This window comes from Gallinula chloropus (genome assembly GCF_964237585.1).
Source record: "Gallinula chloropus genome assembly, chromosome: 15".
Taxonomy (NCBI): domain Eukaryota; kingdom Metazoa; phylum Chordata; class Aves; order Gruiformes; family Rallidae; genus Gallinula; species Gallinula chloropus.
This window is the reverse complement of record NC_140100.1, coordinates 17255520-17280893: the sequence shown is the minus strand read 5'-3', so window position 1 is coordinate 17280893 and position 25374 is coordinate 17255520. Positions and strand designations below refer to the sequence as shown.

The following is a 25374-nucleotide window of genomic DNA, read 5'->3' as shown; positions in this document are numbered from 1 at the left end:
GCAGGATGGCAGGGGATACCATGTGCCCTCCCACAGTCACAGCGCAGGGGGATATTTGGGGTGTTTGCCAGGCCTGCAGAGCCCTGTGAGGAGCCCTTACAGGGAAACAGAGTGCTGACATCCAAGGGCTCATAGAATCACAGGCTGTGTTGGGTTGGAAGGGACCTTCAAAGCCCATCTAGTCCCACCCCCTGCAGCGAGCAGGGACATCATCACTAGATCAGGTCACTCAGAGCCCCATCAAGCCTGACCTCAAATGTCTCCAGGGATGGGGCCTCCACCACCTCTCTGGGCACCCTGTGCCAGTGTCTCACCACCCTCAGAGTGAAGAACTTTTTCCTCATATCCAACCTAAATCTTCCCTTTTCTAGTTTAAAACCATCACCCCTCGTCCTGTCACTCCATGTCCTTGGGAACAGTTGTTCCCCAGGCTTCTTACAGGCACCTTTCAGGGATGATGATGAATCAGGCATGTTGATGTTTTGGTGTGCTAGGGACCCCGAAATCCTTTTTGATGTCAGCAAGACATGATGGTTTTTAGCAGCATCACCTGTCCAGGCTGAGCCCTCCACTTCTGGCCCAATGGTCTATGCTGAAGGGTACCAGCTTCTTGTGTGCCAATCCAGCATGACTGGTAACCAGCATGGCCCATGCCATGCGACTCATCCACGCCATTCCTTCCCAATGTGGGACCATCCTTGGCAGAGAGTCTGGTCCAGCTGTGCCAGCTCCACTCCACCCCAGGGGCCGGGAGCCGCCTGGGCAGGATCCCAGCACCCACCTCCACCGCAGCAGAGCAGCAGCAGCCTTGTTCAGGGCCACTGTGCAATGGAGATGCCAGGTAAAGGGTGTCTGGCTCGGGGACCCTCCCTATAACAGTCCCTGGTGCATCTCACTCCACATAACCCACCCCTGACCCAGCATCTCTTCACAAGCCCAGAGATGGATCACACCACTTGGAATGCTTGTGGCTGGCTATTGGCAGGACAGAAGCCAGGGCCAGGCACCGTGTGGCTCTGTGCTGCCCGGTGAGACCCCAGGGCCTGCCCAGCCTCTTTGGTGCCGAGCTCCACAGCGCACGGGCAGGGTGACAGAGCCCAGCACCATCCCGCGGGGCCCCAGCTTCCTCTCTGCCTGCGGAAGTGGGGCGGCAGGAGCGGGGACCTGGGGTGTCATGCTCGGGGTGACGCTCCCCTGGCCCCCAAAGGTCAGCTGTCAGTGCTCACGGAGGGCCAAGCCGGGCTAGGACGGCAGGGAACCGGGTCCCCCTGCCTGGGCCAGACATGCCCAGCCAGGGCCTGTGGCAGGAGGGGACCCCAAGCCGCTGGCACCGGCTGCGCTGGAGCAGCTGCCGGCCAGGGGAGGGCGGGGGGTGGCTGCCCCGCCCCGGGAGCGGCCCGGGATGCCTCACCGGTGCCCGGCACGGAGCCCCCCCGGACGCCGGGGCGGGTAGCGCTGGGTGCCGAGGAGGGGCTGCCCGCACGACGCCACCGCACCGAGACCCAGCAACCGTGCGGGAGACCGGGGCACGATCCCGCCGGAGCCGCGCATAACCGGGCCGCCCCACCGCCGGTCCTGCCCTGCCCTGCCCTGCCCTGCCCGCCGGGAGCCCCGGCCCCGCCGCCCCCGCATCTCCCGGTACCGGCTGGCGGGGAGCGTCCCGCAGCGCTCACCTCCCTGCGGGGCAGCCGGGCCTCGGTGTACCGGAACTTGGACGCCTTGAAGCGGTTCATGGTGCTTCGGCTGCACCGAGCCCAGCCGCGCCGCGCCGCTCCGCCCGCACCCGGGGCCGCCGCCGGCCCCGCCCCGCCCCGGGGAGCCGCCCCGGTCCGTAACCCCGCCCCTCCGCCCTGGGCACGCCCCTCCGTGACCCCCCCGCCGCCCCCAGCACCGGGACGCGTCCCGTTTGGGGGGGGGCTGCCACCCAAACGTCCCGGGGAAACAGGGACAGCTGCTCCCGCGGGCAGAGCGGGGGGTACCGGGGTGGGGGGGGGAAGGGGTGGCTTCCAGTCCCGGGGGCTCGGCGCCCCCGGCCCCCTCGCCGGATGGCAGCGCAGCTCCTTCCCCGCCGCCCGCGCCGTGGCCCTGGCGGGTGCGGGATCGCGCACGTCCCTTCGCCGCCACGTCCCCCCGCGCCCCGGCGCCCGAGCCACGCGTTTGGCCGGCCAGAGGCTTTATTTCGGTTCTCCGCCCGCGTTTCACCCGCCGAGCCCCGAGAGCGGCCCTCGGGGGGAGCGGAGGGCCCGGGCTCCCCGAGCCGCTGCCTTCCCCGGGGCGCCGGGCTCTGCGGGGGCCGTGCCGGGCCTTTCCCCTCCCCTCGCTGCGCCGGGCGCTGCGCGGCAGGTCCCGGGCTGACCCCCGGCGGCGCCGCGGGGCCACTGCGCAGGCGCGCCCGCCGCCGCCTCCTCCTCTCCTTCGCCTGCGCGGCGTGTGCTGGCGCGTGCGCAGCGCGGCGCGCGGGCCAAGATGGCGGCCGGGAGCTCTTCGCGTTGGCTCGGGGCGGGCGCCGCCGTTGCCAGGAGTCGCGGGCCGGGGGACGGGCGGCCGCCGCTCCTCTGGCTCGTCCGGGGCCTCGGCGTCCCCTCGCCGCCCGCCGCCGCCGCCGCCTCGGCCCGCGCCGCCCGCCGCCTCCTCCTGCTGCCGCCGCGCGCCGGGCTCTGCGTCGCGGGTGAGCGCGCGGGGGAGAACCGGCGGGGCTCGGCGGGCCGGGCAAGGCCGCTTCGCCCTGCGCGGCGCCGGCCCGGCCCTCACCCCGGCCCCTCTGCCCTCCTCTCCCGCAGGCACGAAACGCGCCGCCGCCGCCTTCCACACCAGCGCCGCGGCCCGCGCCAAGGAGGACTACTACCAGGTGCTGGGGGTGCCCCGCTCCGCCACCCAGAAGGAGATCAAGAAGGCCTACTACCAGGCACGTCCCACCGGGGCCTCCCGGGGGCTGGGGGGGGACTCCCGCCGGGGGTCCCTGCTGAGGCCCGTGCTCAGATGGAGGGGTCGGAGCCGCCGGCAGCAGCTCTTGTGTGGCAAAGACAAGAAGCGCCCCTGGGGTGCCGGTGTTTGGGGCCGCGGGGAGGTGGCGGTGGGAAGGCTCATCACAGCGGTTTGGGGGTCTTGCCCTCTGGTGCTGGGTGTCCCCAGAAGGTCCTGCAGCCTCTGTGGGGCAGGAGCGGCTTCTGTGGCTCCTTATGTTGGGATGGCAGTGGGTAATGGAGGGTTTGAGTTCCCTAACGTACAGCAAGTGCCACGCTTGGCCTGGTGGGTTTTTCCTGGCACACGAGAGACACTAAAGTCAGTTGGTTCTGCCTGTCTCTAATAGTTCAATTTTTGTTCTTTAGTTGGCAAAGAAGTACCACCCTGATACAAATAAGGATGATCCTAAAGCTAAAGAGAAGTTCTCTCAGCTGGCAGAAGCCTATGAGGTAACGTGCAGGACTGTGTCACCGTGAAAAGGAGGAAAAATTGGAGGGTAGATGGGGGAGAAGCATTTCTTGCATGTGTTTCCTGTAAGACACTGGCTGTTTTCTGCTCTCCTTCAGGCCTGAGTGCCTCTGTCCCAGCGGTGTCTCCAGGCAGCTGCTTAAGCCCAATACCTGATTTAACTGGGTGGGTTTTGGGCTCTTTCAGCATTTGCTCTTAGCAGTGAGCAGCTGGCAGGGCAGGTCACCACTGTGGAGTTATGGGTCAGCTTAAACAAACAGAAAAAGCTGGCAGTGGTTACCAGCTGTTTGAGATGGAGGTACCCTCTGCTGTGCTCCCCCAGCCCATTTCTTCCTGCTCTTCAGCTTGCCCAGAAATCTTTTTGTGCTGGTTTGATCTCTTGTGGGTTTTCAGATGTACCCCAGCACTCGTGCCACTGATGTATTAATGACTATATAAGTTATTCTCACAGATTATACATTAGTAAGATCTTGTCGCTTTCCTGGTGACAAACTGAGAGATCCCAGGGAAGAAGCAGCTTTTCAGTTATTCCTGCACTGCTGGGATACCCCTGGGATGACAACACAGTTTGAGAGTGTGGGATTGTCCCTCTCTGCTCTGTCCCTGTGAGGCCCCAGCTGCAGTCCTGTGTCCAGAGCTGGGGCCCCAATACAAGGAAGATGTGGGGCTGTTGGAGAGGAGCCACAGAGATGATCAGAGGGTTGGAGCAGCTCCCCTATGGAGAGAGGCTGAGGGAGCTGGGCTGGGTCAGCCTGGAGAAGAGAAGGCTGTGGGGGGACCTCATTGCAGCCTTCCAGTCCCTGAAGGGAGCAGAGGAACAGGAGGGAATCAGCTTGTTCAAAGGGGTAGATAATGGCAGGACAAGGGGGATGGAGTGAAGCTGAAGGAGGGAAGGGTTAGATGAGATATTAGGGGGAAGTTCTTTCCAGAGAGAGTGATGAGGGGCTGGAAGGGGCTGCCCAGAGAGGGGGTGGGTGCCCCATCCCTGGGGGTGTTCAAGGCCAGGTTGGATGTGGCCCTGGGCAACCTTGTGTAGCTCCAGGCCTGGAGGTTGGTGTCCCTGCCTGTGGCAGGGGGGGTGGAGCTCTGTGATCCTTGGGGTCCCTCCCAACCCAGACCAGGCTGGGATTGTGTTGTGTGACAACATCAGCCAGCAGCTGGGGATTGCCCCGGGGAGCCCAGCTGCTCGGGGCCTGTCCTGATGCCATCCTCCTCCTGCCTCGCAGGTGCTGAGTGATGAAGTGAAGCGGAAGCAGTACGATGCGTACGGCACGGCCAGCTTCGATGCGGGCGCGGCGGGGGCCGGGGCCGGGCGGCAGTACTGGAGCAGCGGCCCCTCCATGGACCCCGAGGAGCTCTTCCGGAAAATCTTCGGGGAGTTTTCGGGGTCCCCTTTCGGTGATTTTCAGAATGTCTTTGACCAGCCTCAGGAGGTATGAAGTGCTTTTGTCTTCTGAGTAATGAAACGACAGCGGGAAATGGAAAGCTCCAAAGCTGGAGAGGGATGCCAGCCTGGTGGATTGCTCCAGGAGTGAGCCTAAGCAAAGGATTTGCTCCTGGGAACGCCAGCACGTGGGCATCTCATTGTGTGGGTGGGAGAGTCAGGTATTTTTGATAAGCTGTGTAGATATGTTCTCCACACCTCCATGCAGAATATTTTTTGCTGGACTTCAGCTACTTCATCTGGTGTGTGCAAACACCAGTTGGTGCTGCCAAATGATTCCCTCCTCATAGAGGCACCTTCGCTGCTGCATGTTGATTTACATAGGTCTGCTTTGATCTGTAATGCTAAAACCCACAGAATACCTTTTAGCTATAAAACAAGCCTTCCAGCGTTAGGTTTGACTGTTTAATTGGCTTAATTTTGCAACTTAATTGGCTTAACTTTGCAGTGGAGCCCATAATAAAACAAAACCTAAGTCTTGGCCTTTGTACTGTAGCTCAGTGCCCTTCTAAAGCACTGACAGCATTGGTTCTCCTGCTGCCTGTGGAGCCACTGGGTACTCAGTGCTTCTGGCTGTACAAAACCTGCCCTTGCTCTTACAGACAGAATTTGTTGTTTTGTGTGGTCACCTTTGCTGATCTGGAGTCTGTGGAGGAAGAGCCGAGCCTGGGCTTCATAGGGGTTGAGAACCTCCTCCCTCACCTGTTGCTGCAATCCTGTGAAAGAAAGCTTTTGGCAGTATTATGAGTTTTCCTGAGGGCAGAAAAACTCCTGACTCTTATTTTTATTCCCTTCTTTTATATTTTTAAATCTCCTTTCTGTGACACAACTGTTCATCAGACTGGTGTGCTCATCAGTCCCATGTCAACTGCTGTCCTTCTACACCTGTTTTGATTTCTGAGGCGCAGGCAATCGCTTCCCTGAGGGAGGCAGAGCCCTTCTGACTCCGCTTCTTCCCCCTCCCCACTCTTACCTGGATGTATTTTAAGCACTGTTTGATACTTGGCCTGACCCAATTCCAGTCTGCTTAAGACCCTGTTGCATGTCAGCTGTAGATTGATGTTGATGTCTCCTGTACAGTACATCATGGAACTGACGTTCACCCAAGCTGCAAAAGGTGTGAACAAGGAGATCGTGGTGAACATCACTGACTCCTGCGAGCGCTGCGACGGTAAAGGAAACGAGCCTGGTACCAAACTACAGCGCTGTCACTACTGCAGCGGCACGGGCATGGTGAGTGCTCTTTAAGGCAGGTTCTGCAGGGATTTTCCTTGTTGGGGTAAGTCAGTCCCTTCCACAGGAAACATCCTTGCTACAGTCATCAGCTTACCTTGGGTGAAGCTGAGTTAACGTGGACGTGATGTTACCGTGCGCTGGGAAGATTTTCTTTCTCTTGAGTAAGTGCTCTGCCCAGCTGAATCACCTGCCCTTGGGGCTAGGTCATCTGGCATGGTATGTCCAGCAAATCGTGTTTGGAAAATGTAACAGCTCTGAAATTACTTGGGCATTAAATGGGAGACTTGGAGTGGAAGGGTGAGAGGAGGAGGAAGGAAACGATAGCCTGGGGTTAATCACGAAATAAGAAGATGTGTGAACCAGGACAGCACGTTGCTGAGGGTATTGATCAAGCTGCAGGCTTTGATTTCCACGCATCAGAATGGATACCAGCAGCCCAGTCTGTGACCAGAATATCCTCCTGTGCAGAACAGGTGTGGTGGGTCAGAGGAGGCCGAGAGCTCTTCCTGCTCTTCCCTCACGCGCTTTAGTCTGGCGGGTGGCTGAGTGCAGTCCATAGCTTAGTCTCCCTGGCATTTCCCTGGGCACTGGCACTAAATCACACAGGCAGGTTGTCCTTGGGTTCCTCAAGCTGCAGATGTTTGTGGCTTCTTGTGAACCAGCCCTGCAAGTCCTGCTCATGCAGTAAATCCTGGAGATGAAGTGTGATGTTCCCTCTCCATGCCAGGCACTTGCTTGGTGTCACAGTGGTTTTCAGCAGCAATGGGAACACGATGGCAACTGAACCTGATCCAGCTTCTCACAAGTGGCATCCTTGCGGGATTCCTGAGCCCGTTTGCTGCTCCAGCCCTTGTGAAGGGTGTCGCTGTCCTGTCAGGTTGTGTGTGCAGCTAGAGGGACTCAGAGGTCCCTGGCAGCATTCTGTGTAAGTAAAAGGTACTGGCTCTGTATGATCTATCTGTTCTTCACCAGGAGACGATCAATACCGGCCCTTTTGTAATGCGATCTACGTGCCGGCGATGCGGCGGTCGTGGTAGCATCATAACAACGCCATGCGTCATGTGTCGAGGGACTGGGCAAACCAAACAGAAGAAGACAGTGATGGTTCCTGTGCCAGCTGGTTAGTGCTGTACTTTGCTGCTGCTCCCTGTTCAATACCTATAGTTACTTCTTCCACCTGGCCAACAACAAGATGCTCAGAGGGCTGGAGCAGCTCCCCTACGGAGAGAGGCTGAGGGAGCTGGGCTGGGTCAGCCTGGAGAAGAGAAGGCTGTGGGGGGACCTCATTGCAGCCTGCCAGTCCCTGAAGGGAGCAGAGGAACAGGAGGGGAATCAGCTTGTTCAAAGGGTAGATAATGGCAGGACAAGGGGGATGTATTAAAGCTAAAGGAAGGAATGTTCAAATTAGATATTAGGGGGAAGTTTTTTACAGAGAGAGTGGTGAGGGGCTGGAACGGGCTGCCCAGAGAGGGGGTGGGTGCCCCATCCCTTGGGGGCGTTCAGGGCCAGGTTGGATGTGGCCCTGGGCAACCTTGTGTAGCTCCAGGCCTGGAGGTTGGTGTCCCTGCCTGTGGCAGGGGGTTGGAGCTCTGTGACACTTGGGGTCCCTTCCAACTCAGACCAGTCTGGGATGCTATGATTTGCCTCCAAAGTGTGGCCGGTCCCTGCCAGGTACAAACGTGAGAGCAACGTAAGAAGTTTTGCTGCAGACAAGTTACCTTGAGAACAGAGCAGGCTGATGGCTTGGCAATTGAGAGGGCTAGAAAGGAGATGAACTTTCTGGCTGTGGATATAAATGTTTGCTTTGCCCTTCCTGAGCTGAGGGTTTGGTTCTTGCATGGATCCTTCTAGGTGGCTTTTGAAGAATGATAAAAGGAGGGTGGGAATCTTGAAAGCTTTAGCTTGGATTAGGAAAGTGTTCTGATGCTCTTCCTCACCAGAGAGCATAAAATGAGTGGTGGGGCTGAAGATTTCCTTCTTCAAGACCAGCCTGGGTGAGCAGCCTGGAATTTTCCTGCAGCTTGTGGAGGCTGCCTGCTGTTCCTCAGTCTGATGCTTTTCCCAAAAGAATTCTGTAAGGGACTGAAGTGACAAGACTGCCTGGGGTGTAGTGACCACCAGGTGTAATTGCGTGCTGACACTTCCTTCCTCCAGCTGCAGCTCATGTGGAGAGTGTTACTGTGCTGCCTGCCCACTGCCAGGGCTCGTGCCTCGTGCTCCTGGGTACAGCAAGAGTTGTAGCTATCCAGTAACATGCAGGTTACAACACAGGGTAATGCCCCCTTGTTTTATTCTGCTTGCAGGTGTTGAGGATGGGCAGACAGTTCGGATGCCTGTGGGGAAGAAGGAGATTTTCATCACCTTCAGGGTACGTATTGTTAGTGTTGTTGGCTGTTTGCAGTATGTAAGTGGGTTGCTTGTTCCCTCCACAACTGCCTGGGAAGCCTGACTGAGTGGGGGACAGAGGAGGAGCCAGCGATCCCCTGAAGCAGCTGAGGTAACCTGAGCCACATGAACTTTCTGAGGTGGCAGGTCTGCATTGTAACAAGCGGTGTAACGTTCCCTCTGCTCATGAAGAACCCTGCTGCTTGCTCCAGGATGAGGCCTGGAGCAGTGTGCATCAAAATGCAGAGCTGGTTCTTGATACCCTGAGCCTTGGACTTGCAGATGGGAAGGAGCTGTCCGCTTGCGCGGGCGGGAGTGGCAGGGAGGGCTGCGGGGTGCCTGCCAGAGCCCAGCTGCTCCAGTGACACTCCATGTTCAGTGGTGCTCCAGATGGGTTGTGTAGCTGGGGCCCTCTTCTGTAAGGCATCCCATCCCACACATCTCTCTTAAGGAGAACGTTTCTTTCAGCCCCTTTTTGGCAGAGGATTTAACCCTCTTCCAGCTTGTGAGGCTGCTGCACAGGTGCTCTTTTCTCCTGGCTTTCCCCTGTGTGTGGTTTTGGACAAGGCAGCATCGCTCTGTCTCCACAGATCATACTGATGGTGATAAATTAACAAACAGGATTAGGGGAGGGAGGTGCTGAGATAGGAAGCAGGCATCCCCCTAAGCTCTGGCTAATGAGGCTTATGTCAAGAGCTGTGTGTTTCTAAAAGACCAAGCATTAACTTGGCCTTGTTAGCTGTGTGGTTTGTGGCTGGTAAAAGGGTCTGGCTGCAGCATTCTGATCAGTTTTCTTCAGAGAGCCTTCAGAGCAGTTTACCCTGAGAACTGTGTGCTGGGGTGCTCACTTCTTGTTGGAACTGCCTGCCTTTCAGGTTCAGAAGAGCTCTGTGTTCAGAAGAAACGGAGCAGACATCCATTCAGACCTCCTTATTTCAATAGCACAGGCTGTTCTGGGAGGCACAGCCAGGTGTCAAGGCTTGTATGAGACAATCAGCATCGCGGTGAGTACCACTACGTGGAAGACCTGGGGAGTAAGTCAGTGTGGGACAGCAGAGACTTCTCCTTTGCAGAAAGGATGGTGCAAATCTCCTAAATCTGCCAGTGTTGCTTTCAGACTCCTCAGGGTTGAGTGTCACACCTGCTTGATCACAGAATCACACAATCACCAGGTTGGAAAAGACCTTTTAAGACCATCAAGTCCAACCATTCCCATCCTAAGCTAAACCAGATCCCTGAGCACCTCATCTCCCCTCTGTTAAACACACCCAGGGAAGGTGACTCAGCCCCTCCCTGGGCAGCCTGGGCCAGGCCTTGACAATGCTGAAGTTCTGCAGACTCAACTCAGATCAATGTGATCAGTGCTGAGCTCCTTTATTGAAACACACACACAGCTTCTATAGGTTTCTAGATCAGTGCACGAGTTCCATTACATTGCTGCTGGTTAGCTGTTAGTTCACCCACCTGACATGAGTCTCACTATGGCTAATAATTGGTTAAGACTACACAGTCACTTTGTTCCTTTTCAAGGCAGTTGTTAACATTCTTGCATTTCCTTATCTCATGGTTTTTCTTGCAAGCTCCTGTTCTCACAGACATCTGCTCTGCTGTTACTGCATTCCAGTTATGCCTTAACATAACTTTGCACAACCCCCAGGCCTGATTTTATGGGAGTTGAGCTGTGTGGCAATAAATCTGAGGGGGCCACAAACCCACTCCCCTCTTACATTGCTACACACCAACTCTTTCAGTCAAAATTTTTTTTCTAATATCTGCTCTGACCCTGCCCTGGGGCAGCTTGAGCCCATTGCCCCTTGTCCCATCTCCTGTCCCCTGGCTGAAGAGACCATCACCCACCTCTCTGCACCCTCCTGGCAGGGCAGTGGAGGTGGGGAGAAGGTCTCCCCTCAGCCTCCTCTTCTCCAGGCTGAACACCCCCAGCTCCCTCAGCTGCTCCTCAGAGGATTTGCCCTCCAGCCCCTTCCCCAGCCTGGTTGCCCTTCTCTGGACTTGCTCCAGGCCCTCCATGTCCTTCTGATGGTGAGGAGCCCAGAACTGGACCCAGCACTGGAGGTGCAGCCTCACCAGTGCCCAGTCCAGGGGCACAATCCCCTCCCCAGACCTACTGGCCATGCTGTTTTTGATACAAGCCAGGATGCCATTGGCCTTCCTGGCTGCCTGGGCACGCTGCTGGCTCATATTCAGCCTGCAGCCACCCAACACCCCCAGGTCCTTCTCTGCCTGACAGCTCTCCAGCCAGTCTCCCCCAGCCTGTAGTGCTGCAGGGGGTTGTTATGCCCATGTGCAGCTGTCTGCACTTGGCCTTGTTACACCTCCTCTCAGGTGCATGACTGTACCAGTCTCACCCAGCCTGCTTTGAAGGAGTAGTTATCTTTTACAGACATGTCATGTAATTGCTCTATAAATGGTTACAGGAGTAATAAAGGTGACACCTCTGTGTTTGTAGATACCCCCTGGTATTCAGCCAGACCAGAGGATTCGAATGAGTGGGAAAGGCATTCCCAGGGTTAACAGTTACGGCTACGGAGACCACTACATCCACATAAAGATAAAAGTGCCTCAGTAAGTAGAACTCGTGCAAGTTGCTGTGAAATCTTCAAACTTTTTGCAAAAAAAATGTCATTGTGAAAGTTCCTTACTGCTTTATCCATTAATTTCTCACTCTGCTTTTAATTCTGATGCCAGACAGACTCTTTTTGTGTCTATTAATACCATTTGGCAACCCAGTTCTAAAAATCCTAAAGCCTGGAAATACCTAAGCAGTTCTTGCCCTGGGGATGCTCCTGGCTATCTGTGATTCTGTCTGGAAGCCAGTCCCATGAATTCAGTGTTCTGTGCTCTCTCACCTACAGCTCAGAGGAACAGAGCTCCTTGCAGTTGCTTTTCAGACTGCTTGGCTGCCCTCTGCTCCTGTGGTGAAGGAAACTTTTCAGCTTGCACTGCAGCACTGAACAGGGGAGCTCATTTCCTGAGGGCTCCCCAGTGGATGTGTGTTTTTGTTGCATCTCACAAGTCCCTGACTGGTGGGGTCAGTGGGGACCTCTGGAGATCCCCCAGTCCAGCCCCCCTAAAGCAGGATCCCCTTGAGCAGGCTGCACAGGACAGTGTCCAGGTGGGTTTGGGATCTCCCCAGAGAAGGAGCCTCCCTAGCCTCTGTGGGCAACCTGGCCCAGGGCTTGGGCACCCACAGAGGGAAGAAGTTTTTCCTCATGTTGGGATGGACCTTCCTGTGTTCCAGTTTGTGCCCAGTGCCCCTTGTCCTGTCATCAGGCACCACTGGGAAGAGCCTGGCCCCATCCTCTGGATGCCCCCCTTTAGATCTGATCAGTGCTGGTGAGATCCCCTCTCAACCTTCTCTTCTCAGCTCCAGCTCTCAGCCTTGCCAGGGCAGAGTAGGGCTCTACAAGAGGTTTCACTGCAGCTTGGTCAAACACTGTGAGTTGTGTCTCTCCTCTCCCATGGGGGCTCATTCTCTGCAGCCTGTTTGAAGGGCACTGCAGGGACTTGCAGGTGGCTTGACCTTGTCCTTGCAGTAGCTGCCTCCCGTGCATGTTGCTGGAGAAGGTTAGGGGGGGCTGTAGATACACCTGTCCCTAAAGAGAGCTGTAACCAACACCCGCTGTGACCTGCAGGAGGCTGACCGATCGCCAGAGGGCCCTGATGATGAGCTACGCCGAGGAGGAGGCCGACGTGGAGGGCACGGTGAACGGGGTCACTAACACAGCCTCAGGTAGGGGGGGAACTGCTGCTCCTCCCTCCTGGAGCTGGTGTGGGAGGGAGCACAGGGCGCTTCCCGAGGCTTCCTGGGCAGCAAGCTGAGCCGTGGTTGCTTTGAGAACACAACCTGCCAAGCATGGTGTGGTTTAGGAATGGTTCTAGTGGGGTGTTAAAAGGCTGGAGCACAAAGCAAGGGGGGAGCCTCTTCCCACAAGGCTTTCCTTTGAATACTTACTGTGCATGAGTGGAGAGCAGGTATTGTGCTACTCCAGGGTCCTGATGAGCTGTGGGGCATCTTGCTGTGGTGATGGATGCCTTCTGCTCCCTGCTCCTGCCCCAGTGCCTTAAATAACTTGTCTGAGTTGCAGAGGTAGAAGAAGAGAACGTGCTTCAGGCTGGTTTTCTGTGGGATTGTGCTTTTGACCACAGCAGGGACGTTTCTCCTTGACAGCTGAAGGGGAGCACTGCTGCCAAGGCTGCTCTAAGCCCTTCTCTCTGCACAGGGAGGTGGAACCTGGGGTAGAAACATTCATCAGTAGACAGCATCCAGCCTGATGGAGGGAAGTGAAGTCAGCTGGGAGGGCTTTAAAGCTGCTCTTTCAGCTCCAGGTTCACAATTTTGATTCAGCAGTTGCATCTTTCAAGCTTTGGGACTGAGGGACCCAGGTGCAGCAGCTAGAGGCAAAATGTGCAGTCAGACAGTAAGGCAGGAAGCTTTATCTTTGGTACTAGAAACCCATCTCTTCTGTTCTCCTACCAGAACAAGGAACTCCTTGAAGCCAGCTAGATTTCTTTCTGTGCTGGAAACCAAAGGAGGGTGTTTCTGACTGTGTACAGCTACACAGAAGTGAGAGTGTTACAAAGCTGCCAGATGATCCCTGGCTGAAGTTCAGGATGGTGGAAGGCAGTACCCACCACATCCTGACCCATGTCAGTGCTTTCAGAACACAGAAGTGAAGTCTCTTCCATTTGGGGGGAAAAGGGAGAGATCTCTAAATACAAAACTTCCATTCTAGCTTTTTAAAAAGATGTTTATGTGCCAAAAGAAATAAAAATGCTCCCAAATAGGGTTTTTAACAAGCAAACCTGCTGGTTTGTACCCCAGTGAAGCTGCAGTGGGGATTAAAAACGACACCAGTGGCTTGCAGCACAGAGCCAGGCTGCTGCTGGGAGCCTGTCCTTCCTCTGGGAAGCAGAAACAACCTGAGTGGATGGGGGTGTGTTCAGCCTCGGGTGTTTCACAGCATTGCATCAGTCTGAGCCCAGCAGTCAGCAGGGGGAGGATGGGGCTTTGTGTGCTCTGTGTGTAGAACAGCTTGGGAAGGATCTGGAGGGTGTCTTGGTGCTGGTTTTCCTGCAGAAAAAGCAGATTAGCCAGGAGGTTTCTTTTGTTCTTGTGATAGCTGCTTCTGGAGGGACAAACACCTTCTTAGGACCTGTTTATTACAGGGAAATAATGCTTGTTGCTGCCAGGAAGATTCCTTACCTGGACACTCTGAACTATTCCTTATGTGGACACTGGTTCTGAAGTACTTGTGGCCCTTTTCACTGTAGCCTGAGTTTGTTTTCTCCTTGGTAACTGTCTGAGCATTGCTTGAAATCACCTGAAGCAGCCCCCTGGAATGGCTTTGCACTCCTTTGCTCTGGAGGCTCCCAACGACCATGAGACAGGAAGAGGGATGGTTCCAGGGACCACCAGCACAGCTTCTTGTTTTTCCCCTGTGAAGTCTTGGCTGGAGCATGGTCAAGTTAACAACTTGTTTTTAGTGGCAAACTCTCACTTCCAAGTGCTTGTTTCCAAAGCCTGAGGGGGGTCCCTGACTTGATTGTGCAGCAGAATTCCCTTGCTGGCTGGGAGGGCTGGGGAGAGGGGCAGGGAACAGCGTTCCCTGGGTTCATGCTCTGGGCGAGTGGCCTGTATTGTGGGTGACAGGCAGAGCATGAGGAGGATGCTGGTAAAACCAGCTGACCTGAGAGTTGCCCATGTAAAATAACCCTCTCACTCCATCAGGGGTGGCTGCTGGTGGGAGGTGTCTCTGACTGCAGCCCTTTGCTGTTTGTGTCCAGGTGGCAGGGCCACGGCTCGCGCTGCCGCCGGCGGGGATAGGCCTGAGGCTGAGGAGAACAAGGAGGGATTCCTTTCCAAACTTAAGAAAATGTTTAGCTCCTGACACCCCATCTGAGGTAGGAGGGCTCTTGTGTTTTATTGTCATCTTCCCCCCACCCTAAGCAGAATTTGGACTACTTGGGAGGGAGAAGCAGTAAAAGCACACAGCTTTGCTTCTCACTGAGCCTCAGGCCTTCCAGCCACCGGTGTGAAAAGCCCCAGCTTGCCCCCCCTGTGACCTTCCAGTCCCTGAAGGGAGCATACAAACAGGAGGGAATCAGCCTGTTAAAAGGGGAGATCATGGCAGGACAAGGGGGATGGAGTGAAGCTGGAGGAGGGAAGGGTGAGATGAGATATTAGGGGGAAGTTCTTTCCAGAGAGAGTGGTGAGGGGCTGGAACAGGCTGCCCAGAGAGGGGGTGGGTGCCCCGTCCCTGGGGGTGTTCAAGGCCAGGTTGGATGTGGCCCTGGGCAACCTTGTGTAGCTCCAGGCCTGGAGGTTGGTGGCCCTGCCTGTGGCAGGGGGTTGGAGCTCTGGGATCCTTGGGGTCCTTTCCAACCCAGACCAGTCTATGACTTGGAACAAAGGGCCAGGGACTAAAAGGCATTGTTGCTGCAGCAGAAATGCAGATTTAAGTCTGCAGGGCAGCTGCTGCCCTCCCCTGTGGCTGTCTCCTTGTCCACTCAGTGGCTCTACCCGACCAGAGCACCGAGCCTGTTCCCCTTGGCTTGGGCACTCCTGCTGCCACCGCAAAGCCTGGGCATGCTGGGAGGTGTGGGCCAGCCTGTGGAGCCTCCAGAGCCTGTGTGCTCAGCCTGACCTCACCCCTGCTGCGGGCTTAGGGCACGAAGAAGGGATCAGTCTTTGGCAGGAAGCACAGCAGCCCCCGAGCGCCGTGTGAGCCCCCCGCTGCTGTGTGAGCGGGAATGCTGCAGCTCAGGGTGCCCTTCTGGTGCCATTCTGGCACCCTGAGCTGCAGCACTGCCTGCTCACAGGGCCTGCTGGCATTGGCTTTGCTGTGAGGCTGGTTTGCTCAGGAAACATTCAGTTTCTCTCTTGATTTGACCGCAGGGAAGCGCTCGACTGGAAACTAAGAGCCGGCACAGCAGCTCATCTTTGAGTGGGGGATGACTCTTCCTGGCAGCAGGCTCTGGAGAGCGAAGGAGTTGGGTCAGCAGCACCCTGAGGAACCCCAGCTGGGAGAGGCTACGAACCACTGAGGCCCCAGTGATCATCACCATTACCAAACCCACCCACCCACCATCCCAGGACGTGGGGATGAAGGCGACACGCCGGCTTTGTGGAAATGCGGCACTCGTGTGAGGTTGCTCTGCAGACCCTGCTGCTGCTGCTGCTGCTGGAAGCTGATTTAGTCCAAATTAAAAGTTGAAGTATTATTTAGAACCCAAAACAGTGGAGACACCAATTAATAGTTGTCCTTCCCAGCACAGAGCGGAGCAGCTCGCTGTACGGAGCCCCAGGTGGCTGCTGCTCGCTCAGAGGCCCTTCTGAAGGCTACATGTGCTCGGTGAGCTTATCCCTTCTGAACTTCTCCCAGGAGACTTGGTGGGACAGTGAGTTTCAGCCCCATCTTTAGGACAGCTCTCCTCACTGTCCTGCATGGGACATCTCCCTGGGGCTGGGGCTCGTGCTGCCCAGCTGCCCTGGCTCCCTCCACAGCCAGGGGCTTCCTTAGTCCTGCTGATTTCCTGCACGAAGAGCAGCCATGGAATCTGCACTTCACATCAGGTCTCCCCCTCTTCTTTCCCCCCCCAGCCCCCCCCCCAAATTCCCTACAGTTACAACACAGATGCTGTCGCCTCTGAACAGGTACAAGTTTTACCACCAAGCCCTTTGCCAGTTTTGGGACAAAGCCTTTTATTCCATTAGCACAACACCCATAGCATATCCTACGTGTGTGAGAACACAGGGGAAGGGATCTCCCCTTCCAGGTGGAGCTGAGCTCACAGTGAGTATTTCATGGTGACTCCGAGCCCGCTGTTGTTAGTTACGCTGTGCAAGTACCAGCAGCCCACATACTAACCCACCAGGTCAACAGAGCTGTGGAAGTCCTGCCCTCCTTAATCTGCTGAAATAAAGCACGTGCTGCCTCCTGATGAAACTGTCTGTAAAGTGATTCTGTATCCATGTAAATAAGAGTGACTTCATAAAGATATTTAACACCTGCTGTGCCTTGCTGCCTTGTCTACTCTTCCAGCGTTGCCTGTCACCCACTTTCCCTCCCCCAGGAACAGCAAGGCAAGGAGAGGAGAGGGAGATGGCTCAAGTACCTGGCTGATGGCTGTGACTGAAGCGCAGGCAAGGACTGCCAGAGCTCTCTGAGCAGATGGTGGGGTGGGGGAAGGAGCTGTTTTAAGTTAAGCCTTAAATCCTAAGGTTGGACAGGCTTGGGAAGGTCTTACTCTGCTCGCAAGGGCAGTGACTGAGATGTGGGCTCTGGGAGCCTGGGGCCAGGCTGCAGCTGAGAGCTGCCCAAGCAGAGCAGGGACCTGAGCACAGGCTGTCACTGTGCTGTCCCCACGGGCTGCAGGCTCCAGCACGCTGGCTGACCTGCGGGGCCTGAGCCCGGCCTCCAGGCAGAACCCCCAGGGGTTTCTGGTGGCTTAGGAGCCTTTGGCCAGCGCTGGTTGTGGGCCAGTCCCTGCGGAGAAGGCGCTGCCCTGAGCTACTACACCTTGAGCCCAGGGAGTGGTGCTGTGTGCTCGGAGCTGCCTGGGAAAGAGTGATCCTAGCAAAGCGCTGCTGCCACCACCCACCACCCTGAAAGCACCCAGAATCGCTAAACAAACACCTCCCTAAAGCTGGAGTGCAAAGGTAGCGCTTCCCCCACCTGCCTGCAGCTGCACAGCCTTTTGTTCTGCTGGAACTGGTCCCAGCCAAGCTGCAGAGGAGCCCTGGAGCACCCAGCTCTTCCCGGGGAGCCAGGGGAAAGGCAGCATGGGGCAGTGCAGCTCACCTCCTCCTTGGCCAGTTCCTGCTGCAGAAGCTGAGGAGGAAGAGGAGGGAGGGGAGGGTCAGAAGGCAGCCTTATTGTCTGCCACCCACTGAGGGAAGGTGCGGGCCTTGGGGTTGAGCTTCATGGTCAGGTCCACGTCGCGGTCTGGCTTCAGGGCATAGAAACGGAACATGGCAGCCAGCTCCTTGGCCCCAGGGAAGCCACGTTTCTCATACTCCTCTGGGGAGAGCTGCAAACAAGAACTGGGAGGTTAAACCCCAGTGTTGTCACAGGGCAGCCCCTGCTGGGGCTCTTCCCTTACACTTGGGCAGGGAAGCAGAGAGGGCTGCTGTGTTCTGTTGGCTGGGGAGGAGGGATCTGGTGCCCTGCAAGTCATTTCAGTGGGGGGTTATGCACAGGAAGCAGCAGTCCTGCAGCGTGAGGGCAAGGCTTTGTGGTGGGATGAAGCAGATCACTGTGTCTTGGTTAGTGCTGACCCAGGAGTGCTTCCCAGTCCACCTCTCCTCCAGCTGCAGTGTAAGAGAGGGTGGTGGTGTTGAAATCATGCTGGATAGATGCTCAGGAGCTTCCTCTGGCTCTGCTCAGATCCAGCCATCGCCCAAAGCTGCGGCCACCACAGCACCCCACAGCCCTGCCTGGCAGGGAACAGCCCAACCAACTTGGGGACAGCACCCAACTCTGGCACACAAATCCCTCCTCCCCACAGCCGAGGCTTAGAGCAGCTACAAGGGAGCCCTTCCCTGCCTGGAGTATGAGCTGTGGCTGAGGGGGTCAAGAAACACAAGCTTGGTGGATACAGGAGAGCTCTGGAGAGCCTGAGCAGCCCCAGTACCCACCCTCCCTGCCTGCATCTAAGGTTGGATCACAGTCCTTCCACGCTGCACCCTGGGAAGATGAGTGCTGCTCACTTGTCCCTGGCAGAGCAGAACCTGCAGAGAGCATCAGAGGTGCTGTGGTTCTGCCAAAACGTGCTTTGTCCTCCAAGCAGAGAGACACCACACCCCTCATTCACTGCCTGCCAAGGGGAGCAGCACAACCCAATGCAAACAGAGAGGTCACAGGGCAGGAGAGGGCAGGGGCTGTGAGCATGACACAGCAAAGCCCCAGGGAAGACCTGCTGAAGGGAGTGCCACAAGCAAAGACCTGTTCTGTAGGTGCCCAGTCCCTGGCTCTTCTGGAGCCCTCTGGCTCCCAGCATCGCTCAGAGACAGGCGCACACCTGCCCCCAGAACACCCTGTGGGCTGGAGTTGTCCCAGTGACAACACAACAAGGCAGTTTGGTGCCAGCGTGTGCTCAGGCTGCACTCAGGGGCAGCAGGATTCACCCTGGACACCAGAGCCAGGTTGTGCAGAACCTGTACACTGAGCTTACAAGGGCCTCCTGAGCTGGCTGCTGGGGCAGGACAGCACTTGGATTGCCACCACGGTCTGTGCTCAGCCCCTGTACGGGGCCTGGGCCAGGACCTGTGATACATCTAGCTGGTGGGAAGGGGCAAGGATCATCCCCCCACTGCCCCTCCTGCCTCAAGGCAGGCTGCAGGGCCCCGAGCCACCTTCCCCCCTCCTCAAGAGCATGACACTCACCAAGGAGTGCCTCCTACCTTGCTGGCTTCCACAGTCTTGCCCGTCTGTTGCGAGAGGACAGCAGCGTACTCTGCCTCCGTGAGCTTCCCAGTGCTCAGCCCGATCACTTGCCCTATGTACACCTCTGGGGACTTCAGCAGGGAAAGCACAACAGGCCCAACGTCCTCCACCGCCATCCCATCCATGGGGGTATCCCCCATGGGCAGCTCTGTACGGAGAGATTGATCCCAGTCAGAGCGCAGCCCCACCTGAGTGAGCCCAGCTCTGAGGAGGTACAGCTGGGGTTAACCCAGCCTCTGGGCACAAGGCAAGGAAGAGCCTGGAGCACCCACCAGCGTGACAAGCCAAGAGAGCACCTGCAGGGCTGATCCAGGAGACTGTGATCACTCAGAGCAGCACGGTGACTCCCCTAGACCTGCAGCCCCACCTCTGACCCCCAACACCCCACTTGCAGGGACTCAGGGTGTCCAGCGACACCCTCAGCACCAGGAGCAAGGCCAGGATCTCACATATTTCTTGCAGGCCACGGAACAGGCCCGAAGGATCATAATGCAGCAGCAACTTGCTGAGGTGAAGCTGGCACAGGCCTCCTTTCCCCATCAGCCTGCAGCGCTGGTGGTTCCACCACCCTGCCGTGAGCCTCCGCACAGCAGATGAGACTACAGACAGTGCCCTGGGGAGCGAGAGGTCCTGTCTTACCCAGGACAAGGGCATCTCCCTGCGAGACCTTCTGTGGCTTGAAGCTGGAGAGGAAGTTCTCGAAGTAGAAGGGGAGCCGGACGGAGGTGGCGGGAACGGCGGCTGCCCGGAAGTACTCCTCCACCTCGCCTTTGCCGTCGAAGTGCGGCACCTCCAGCTGCCCCCCCGTCAGCTGCTTCACGCTCTCCAGGCCGCTGTACACCACGTGGCGCAGACCGAGGCGCTTCGACAGCTCAGCCAGCCGCTTGCCCTGGGTGAAGCCGGCTGTGAGAAGGGGGAATGGGACACGCCGGGCCGCTCGCCCACCCCCCACCACGTGCCCGTCCTTGCGCTGGTCAGGAGGACAGGATCCCTAACACACCGGCTCCTCAGCGTCTGGCAGCCCAAGGCCTCGGCTGGAACCAGGGCTGAGAAGACCCAGTGAGCCCTGCCAGCTGCCCAGGTGGAGCTGTGTCCCCTGCTTACACCATCCTACGTTAGGAAGGCCACGCACTCTGCAGCTTTGGCACTAAAACTCCCCCACCAAGCACATAAGCACCAGCCCTAAAGATCTGCTGTACCTGCCCTAACACATCTCATCTTTTGCTCGTTGGTGTAACAATCACCCCACCTCGGGAAACCTGTCCAAGGGTGACAGGCTGTTGGTTGACACCAGGCTGAATATGAGCCAGGAGTGTGCCCGGGCAGCCAGGAAGGCCAATGGCATCCTGGCTTGTGTCAGAAACAGTGTGGCCAGTAGGTCTGGGGAGGGGATTGTGCCCCTGGACTGGGCACTGGTGAGGCTGCACCTCGAGTGCTGGGTCCAGTTCTGGGCTCCTCACCATCAGAAGGACATTGAGGTCCTGGAGCGAGTCCAGAGAAGGGCAACCAGGCTGGGGAAGGGGCTGGAGGGCAAATCCTCTGAGGAGCAGCTGAGGGAGCTGGGGGTGTTCAGCCTGGAGAAGGGGAGGCTGAGGGGAGACCTTATCACCACCTACAACTACCTGCCAGGAGGGTGCAGAGAGGTGGGCGATGGTCTCTTCAGCCAGGGGACAGGAGATGGGACAAGGGGCAATGGGCTCAAGCTGCCCCAGGGCAGGGTCAGAGCAGATGGGAGGGAAAAGTTCTTCCCTGGCAGAGTTGTCAGGGCCTGGCCCAGGCTGCCCAGGGAGGGGCTGAGTCCCCTTCCCTGGGTGTGTTTAACAGAGGGGAGATGAGGTGCTCAGGGATCTGGTTTAGCTTAGGATGGGAATGGTTGGACTTGATGACCTTCAGAGGTCTCTTCCAACCTTGTGACTCTGTGATTCTGTGAACACCACCCTTGGGGAAGGCGCCAGGATTTCTGGTACCACATTTTGAGACCCAGGACTGTGGGCAGTGCTCCTGTTACTCTGGCTCCCGGGCAGCGCTCTCTGTCCACAAGTCTCCTGGCATGTGGTAACCCGCTGAAGGCACCAGGCTCTGGAGCCAGACAGCCACGAGGGAATGGGGAGCAAGTTCTGGCTTTGCAAGAATTGGCATCTGGTTTGTGTGTGAGGCCCTGGGACTCCTCCGGACCGGCCACTTGAGCTGCCAGGGCTGGCAAGGCCACGCTGGGTGTCCCAAGGAGCGACCCCAATGCCAGGTGGCTGTGCCCCCAGCCCTCCAGCCCAGGCTGTTCTGCAGGGGGAGCCGGTTAAACCCAGCGCGGTACCTGTGCGATCTCCCTCTCCTTGCTGCAGTGCTCCCAGAAGTCGGTTACGATGAAGGCTCCGTAAGCCCCGGCCAAAGCCAGCTCCAGCGACGCCTCGTCGTCCTGATCCGCCTTCACCACCTCGGCTCCCCGCTGCTGCAGCTCCTGCGCCTCCTTCTTCGCGGGGCTGCGCGTCACCGCCCGGACCTGCATCCAGCAGCGCCCGGGCCACGCAGCCCCCCTGGGCCCCTGTGGGCGCAGAGCCGCTCACACACCCGCCTTCCCCGGGACCCGCTCTCGCAGGGCGGCGAGGCGGGGCCGTCCCACCCCCCCCCCGCTCTCCCCGCAGCCCCCCGGCCCCCCGCACGGCCCGACACGGGCCTCGCCCCCCCCCGGCGGCCCCGACCCCCGCCCGGTGCGCGGGGGGAGCCCCGGGCAGGGGCCCGGCCTTTCCCCGCGCACTCACCGGTTGCCCCGAACACCACGATCAGTTTCTTCGCGGCCATGAGGCGACGGAGACGCTGCCGGGGCTCTGGCTGGGGCGAGACACAGAGAAGTCGCCACACGGGCGGCTCAGCCCCCCGGCCCGGCCCGGCTGGGGCACGGGAGGAGGAAGGGGAAGGGGCGGCTGTAGGGACCCACCGGCGGCCTCGACGGGTGCCCAGGGCAGCGCGGAGCCCCGGGCTTCACCTCCCCATCTCACCTGGGCTGGGCTGGGCTGGGCTCGGCTGAACCCGGCTCGGCTCGGCGCGGCTCGGTTGGGCTCCGGTCAGTTCTACTCAGCTCGACCCGGGCCCGCTTGGTTGTGTTCCGGCCTCGCCTGTCCGCCCCGCCCCGGTCCCGCCCCCCGAGCCGAGCTGATCCCATCCGTCCTCAATCCCTGCCCGTCTAAAGTCCGCGAGCAGCGGCGCAGCCCCCCGGTGGGGTCGTACCCCTGCCCCCCCCGACGGCCCGGGGGCATCCCGAGGCTCGTAGACCCCCGCGCTGCGATAGCCGGTCCTCCGGTAACGTGCTTTCCTCGGGGTGGAATCCCGCCTGTGCCCATGGAGCATCCCCCTGCTCCCGCCCGGGATGGGACGGTCCCTCATCCCCAGGCGAATGCCGCCTGCGTTGGGCTGAGCTCGGGGAACGGTCCCTGGTCACCCCTTGCTGAGCAACCCGGGCGAGTCAAAATAAACAGAGTCCTCCCTGGGGCTTTTCTGACCACCCCTGGGACCTCTGTCACCCCTGAGCTGCGCCGGGCCGCTTAGAGGGACGGGTCCAAGTCAAACTCATCCCGCCGGGAGCTCCACAGGTTGAGCTTGCTGAATATATCAGGAAATTTGGGGTTGAATCAAGGAAACAGCCTGGGAAGTGTATGGGGGACATGTTACATACGTTTGCAAATGACTAATTCGGATGCCTTATTAGCGTAAATGAATGACTGTGAAGCAGGAGGTGCGGCACAGTAATTTCTGATGTCAGGGATCTTTAGGTACCAGGGACTTCCCAGCTCCACCTCTTCTGAAACCAGCGGCAGAGAATCACCCACAGACCCCTCGCTCCGGAGAGGAGCCCCGTTTTAACGCTGTGCCAGGGGCAGCCGGGGTAGGACCCCCAGAGAGCAATCCCTGGGAGATGCACAGCCCCGAGCAGTGGCTGGAGGTCCAAACTCCTGCTTGCCCACACCTCTCCTCCCCAAACACAGTTCACCACACGCAGGTGATCGGGCTCTGAGCCCGCACCACTATCCTCCCCACAGTGGGAGCTCCATCAGCTGCCAGCATCTCTGCCAGCATCTCTGCCAGCATCTCTGCCGGCATCTCTGACATCACCCACCACTCAGTTGGGCTGGTTGGAGGGAAAGATGTGCAATTATAGATTAAGATGTAGCTTCATTAGAGCTACCTGTTAGGCTGTTTTCATCTGTTTCCATCGCTGACCTGCTTACTCTGACCTCTTCCCAAACTAACCCAGCAGCAGGAGCTTTTATCCCCCCCAAACCCCAAACTGCTGAGCATAAAGCAGGCTGCTAACCCCCCTGTGGTGATCATCCTGTTATTTGGGTGAGACATGGTCACCCCCCGGCTTTCCCTGAGCTCTGCAGCTCAGCCCTGGGCCTCATGGAGAACAGAATTATTTGCCTTGAGTCCAGATGCTGCCGTGCCACCCTGCCCAGGTGCCCGCAGGGGACCTCCCTGCCTGGCATCTCAGAACTTACAGGATTTACTTAAATGCCACCAAAACTTGTTACAGAAATCACAAATTAAGGTTCAGTGGGGTTTTTTTAGAATGCAAACCAGTGATCAGCACCACTTGCCTGAGCGTTGCTGGGGAGGGGGCTCCTGCTGGTGCTGCTCTGGTCCTCAGGTGCGGATGCGGCGTTTCTTGGCGCTGGGAGATCCAGCTCTTCAGAGACGGACTCCGAATGCAAGGAAACATTCAGCGCTGGGGCAAAACCGGCTGCGGGGGGAGGAGGGAGTTTATCCCTGCCCCTTGATGCTGATCTTGCAAGATACAACTTCAACTGACTCGTGGAGATGTCGCCGCGCTGCGGTGACACCAGCCACTTCCATGGGCTCTCCCCGGCGTCCCTGGCCAGCGAGGGGCTTATGGAGCAAAAACCCTCCAATCTCCTGGGCTGGGACGAGGGTGGGGATTTGCTCTGGAAGAATGGGGTGTGATTTGGCCGTTGCTCAGCCTGGTTTGGTGGGTCTCTTGGGAGAAAGCAGCCGTGGCTGTGCACCGAGCATCCTGCCGGGACGCACCCCGCTGGCGGGGCGGGGATGGGGGGGGATGGGGGGGGGGGGGGGGGAGAGGAGGGGGGGGGTTCATACAGGCTACGGGCGGTTACCACGTGCTGCTGGGGTTCAGCAGATAACCAACATCGATTTGCATAGGCTCTGCGCTGGCAGGAAGGAAGATCGAGACCTACGGCAGCACAGGAAGAGGTGAGCAAGAAACTGTAAAGAGGCAAAAAGCCACCGGGCTGGAAACGGTGTCGGCGGGTGGCTGGGGAAGGGGGGGTCCTGCTTCACTGGCTGGAGCATCACCCCGGCTGCTGGCTCCCATCAGCTCTGTGTTCCCCCCCGCTGGAGACAGCGGCCACCACCTGGGGTGGCTTCCTTTCTCTGCCTTGTGACCCTCAGCATCCGGGCGAGGAGGAGGGAAAGCTCTGGGGATAAAGGGCTGAGCGGGGGGCATGGAGGGGCTGCGTCCTCCTGCTGCGATGGGGATGCCCTCTCTGCTCTCCCGCTCCCACACAGACCAGGGGAAGGCGGCACGAGGCCAAGGTAAGGGTTTGGTGGGGCTGGTTTTGCTTTGGAGGGAGAAGGGGAGGCAGTGTGACCCCGTGGGGAAGAGCTGTGGCAGACCTCTTGCTGCAATGGCCACATGTGATGGAGTGGCTGGGCTGGCACGTGGCAGGGCCTCTTGGGCAGAGGTCCTTGGGATGGGTGGGTGGGACGTCACCAACTGCCAGCCGCACCCAGCAGAGCGAGTCTGCACGGCACAGCATGGCCGCTGGTGCGGCCCCGAGGGATGTCACCCCTGGGGGACCTGGCTCTTGTCACACATTCTGTCCCCTTGCCTGCAGCTGTTTGCCCAGGCTGGGGGGCAGCTGCAGCCAGGCTGTGCTGCCGGCACAACACCTCTCCGCCATGCGTGGCGTCGGCTCTGGCCTCCATGTTAGCGGCACGTACTGGACTGATGCCACTTAACAAGCATCAGAAACCGATCCCCAGTATGATAGGAAAGGATGAGGTTAGCAACATACCCCTGGAGTGGTGCAAAACTGCACCAGAGTGGGGCAGGGGCCTGGCTTGGTTGGCAGTCCAAGACTGATGGACCTTCAACACCAGAGCTGCCTGTCCCTCTGGCCTGTGTGGGGACTGGGCTCAGCACATCTTGCTGACTCCATTCCTGGAGTTCACCCAGAGGGAACGGCAACACTGAGGTCTCCAAAGCTGCAGCTGGTAGCTCCTTCAGCCATCCACTGCAGGCCCAACCCCACCCTCCCCACCCAGCACTGTGTGGTGGCCAGAGGCACAGGGAGCAGGTTGAGGGGATGGATGGATGGATGGATGGATGGAGGGATGGATGGATGGATGGATGGATGGATGGATGGACGGATGGATACTCAG

At 58.2% G+C, this 25374-nt stretch overlaps 3 protein-coding genes across 4 annotated transcripts in view; 1 reads left to right on the top strand and 2 right to left on the bottom strand.

Annotated features, from left to right (window-relative positions):
* Positions 1 to 1733, bottom strand: part of LOC311197479 (coronin-7-like) — a gene marked incomplete at its 5' end in the record, with an annotated part of 37442 nt that extends 35709 nt beyond the window's left edge. Inside the window, 2 exons of the mRNA XM_084271243.1 lie at positions 1081 to 1134; positions 1674 to 1733. Coding sequence (XP_084127369.1) covers positions 1081 to 1134; positions 1674 to 1733 — 114 coding nt within the window. The remainder of the gene's footprint in view (positions 1 to 1080; positions 1135 to 1673) is intronic.
* A 715-nt stretch (positions 1734 to 2448) lies between these two features.
* On the top strand, positions 2449 to 16530 carry DNAJA3 (DnaJ heat shock protein family (Hsp40) member A3; the record flags this gene model as incomplete). 2 transcript variants are annotated; one of them, XM_084271204.1, is made up of 12 exons in its annotated part: positions 2449 to 2668; positions 2781 to 2905; positions 3330 to 3413; positions 4659 to 4865; positions 5957 to 6109; positions 7085 to 7232; positions 8416 to 8480; positions 9373 to 9501; positions 10965 to 11080; positions 12151 to 12248; positions 14303 to 14419; positions 15414 to 16530. In XM_084271204.1, the coding sequence occupies 11 exons, from the start codon at positions 2467 to 2469 to the stop codon at positions 14404 to 14406; spliced, it is 1431 nt and encodes a 476-aa protein (XP_084127330.1). In that variant the 3' UTR covers positions 14407 to 14419; positions 15414 to 16530. The 2 variants fall into 2 exon arrangements, with proteins under 2 accessions (XP_084127330.1, XP_084127329.1); XM_084271203.1 differs by lacking the exon at positions 14303 to 14419 and having other exon boundaries at positions 2467 to 2668.
* An 847-nt stretch (positions 16531 to 17377) lies between these two features.
* On the bottom strand, positions 17378 to 21759 carry NMRAL1 (NmrA like redox sensor 1; the record flags this gene model as incomplete). The annotated part of the gene is given in 6 exon segments (XM_084271035.1): positions 17378 to 17548; positions 18921 to 19111; positions 19603 to 19852; positions 21275 to 21464; positions 21466 to 21502; positions 21720 to 21759. Coding segments are annotated over 6 exon segments (879 nt in total).
* Between the last annotated feature and the right edge of the window lie 3615 nt (positions 21760 to 25374).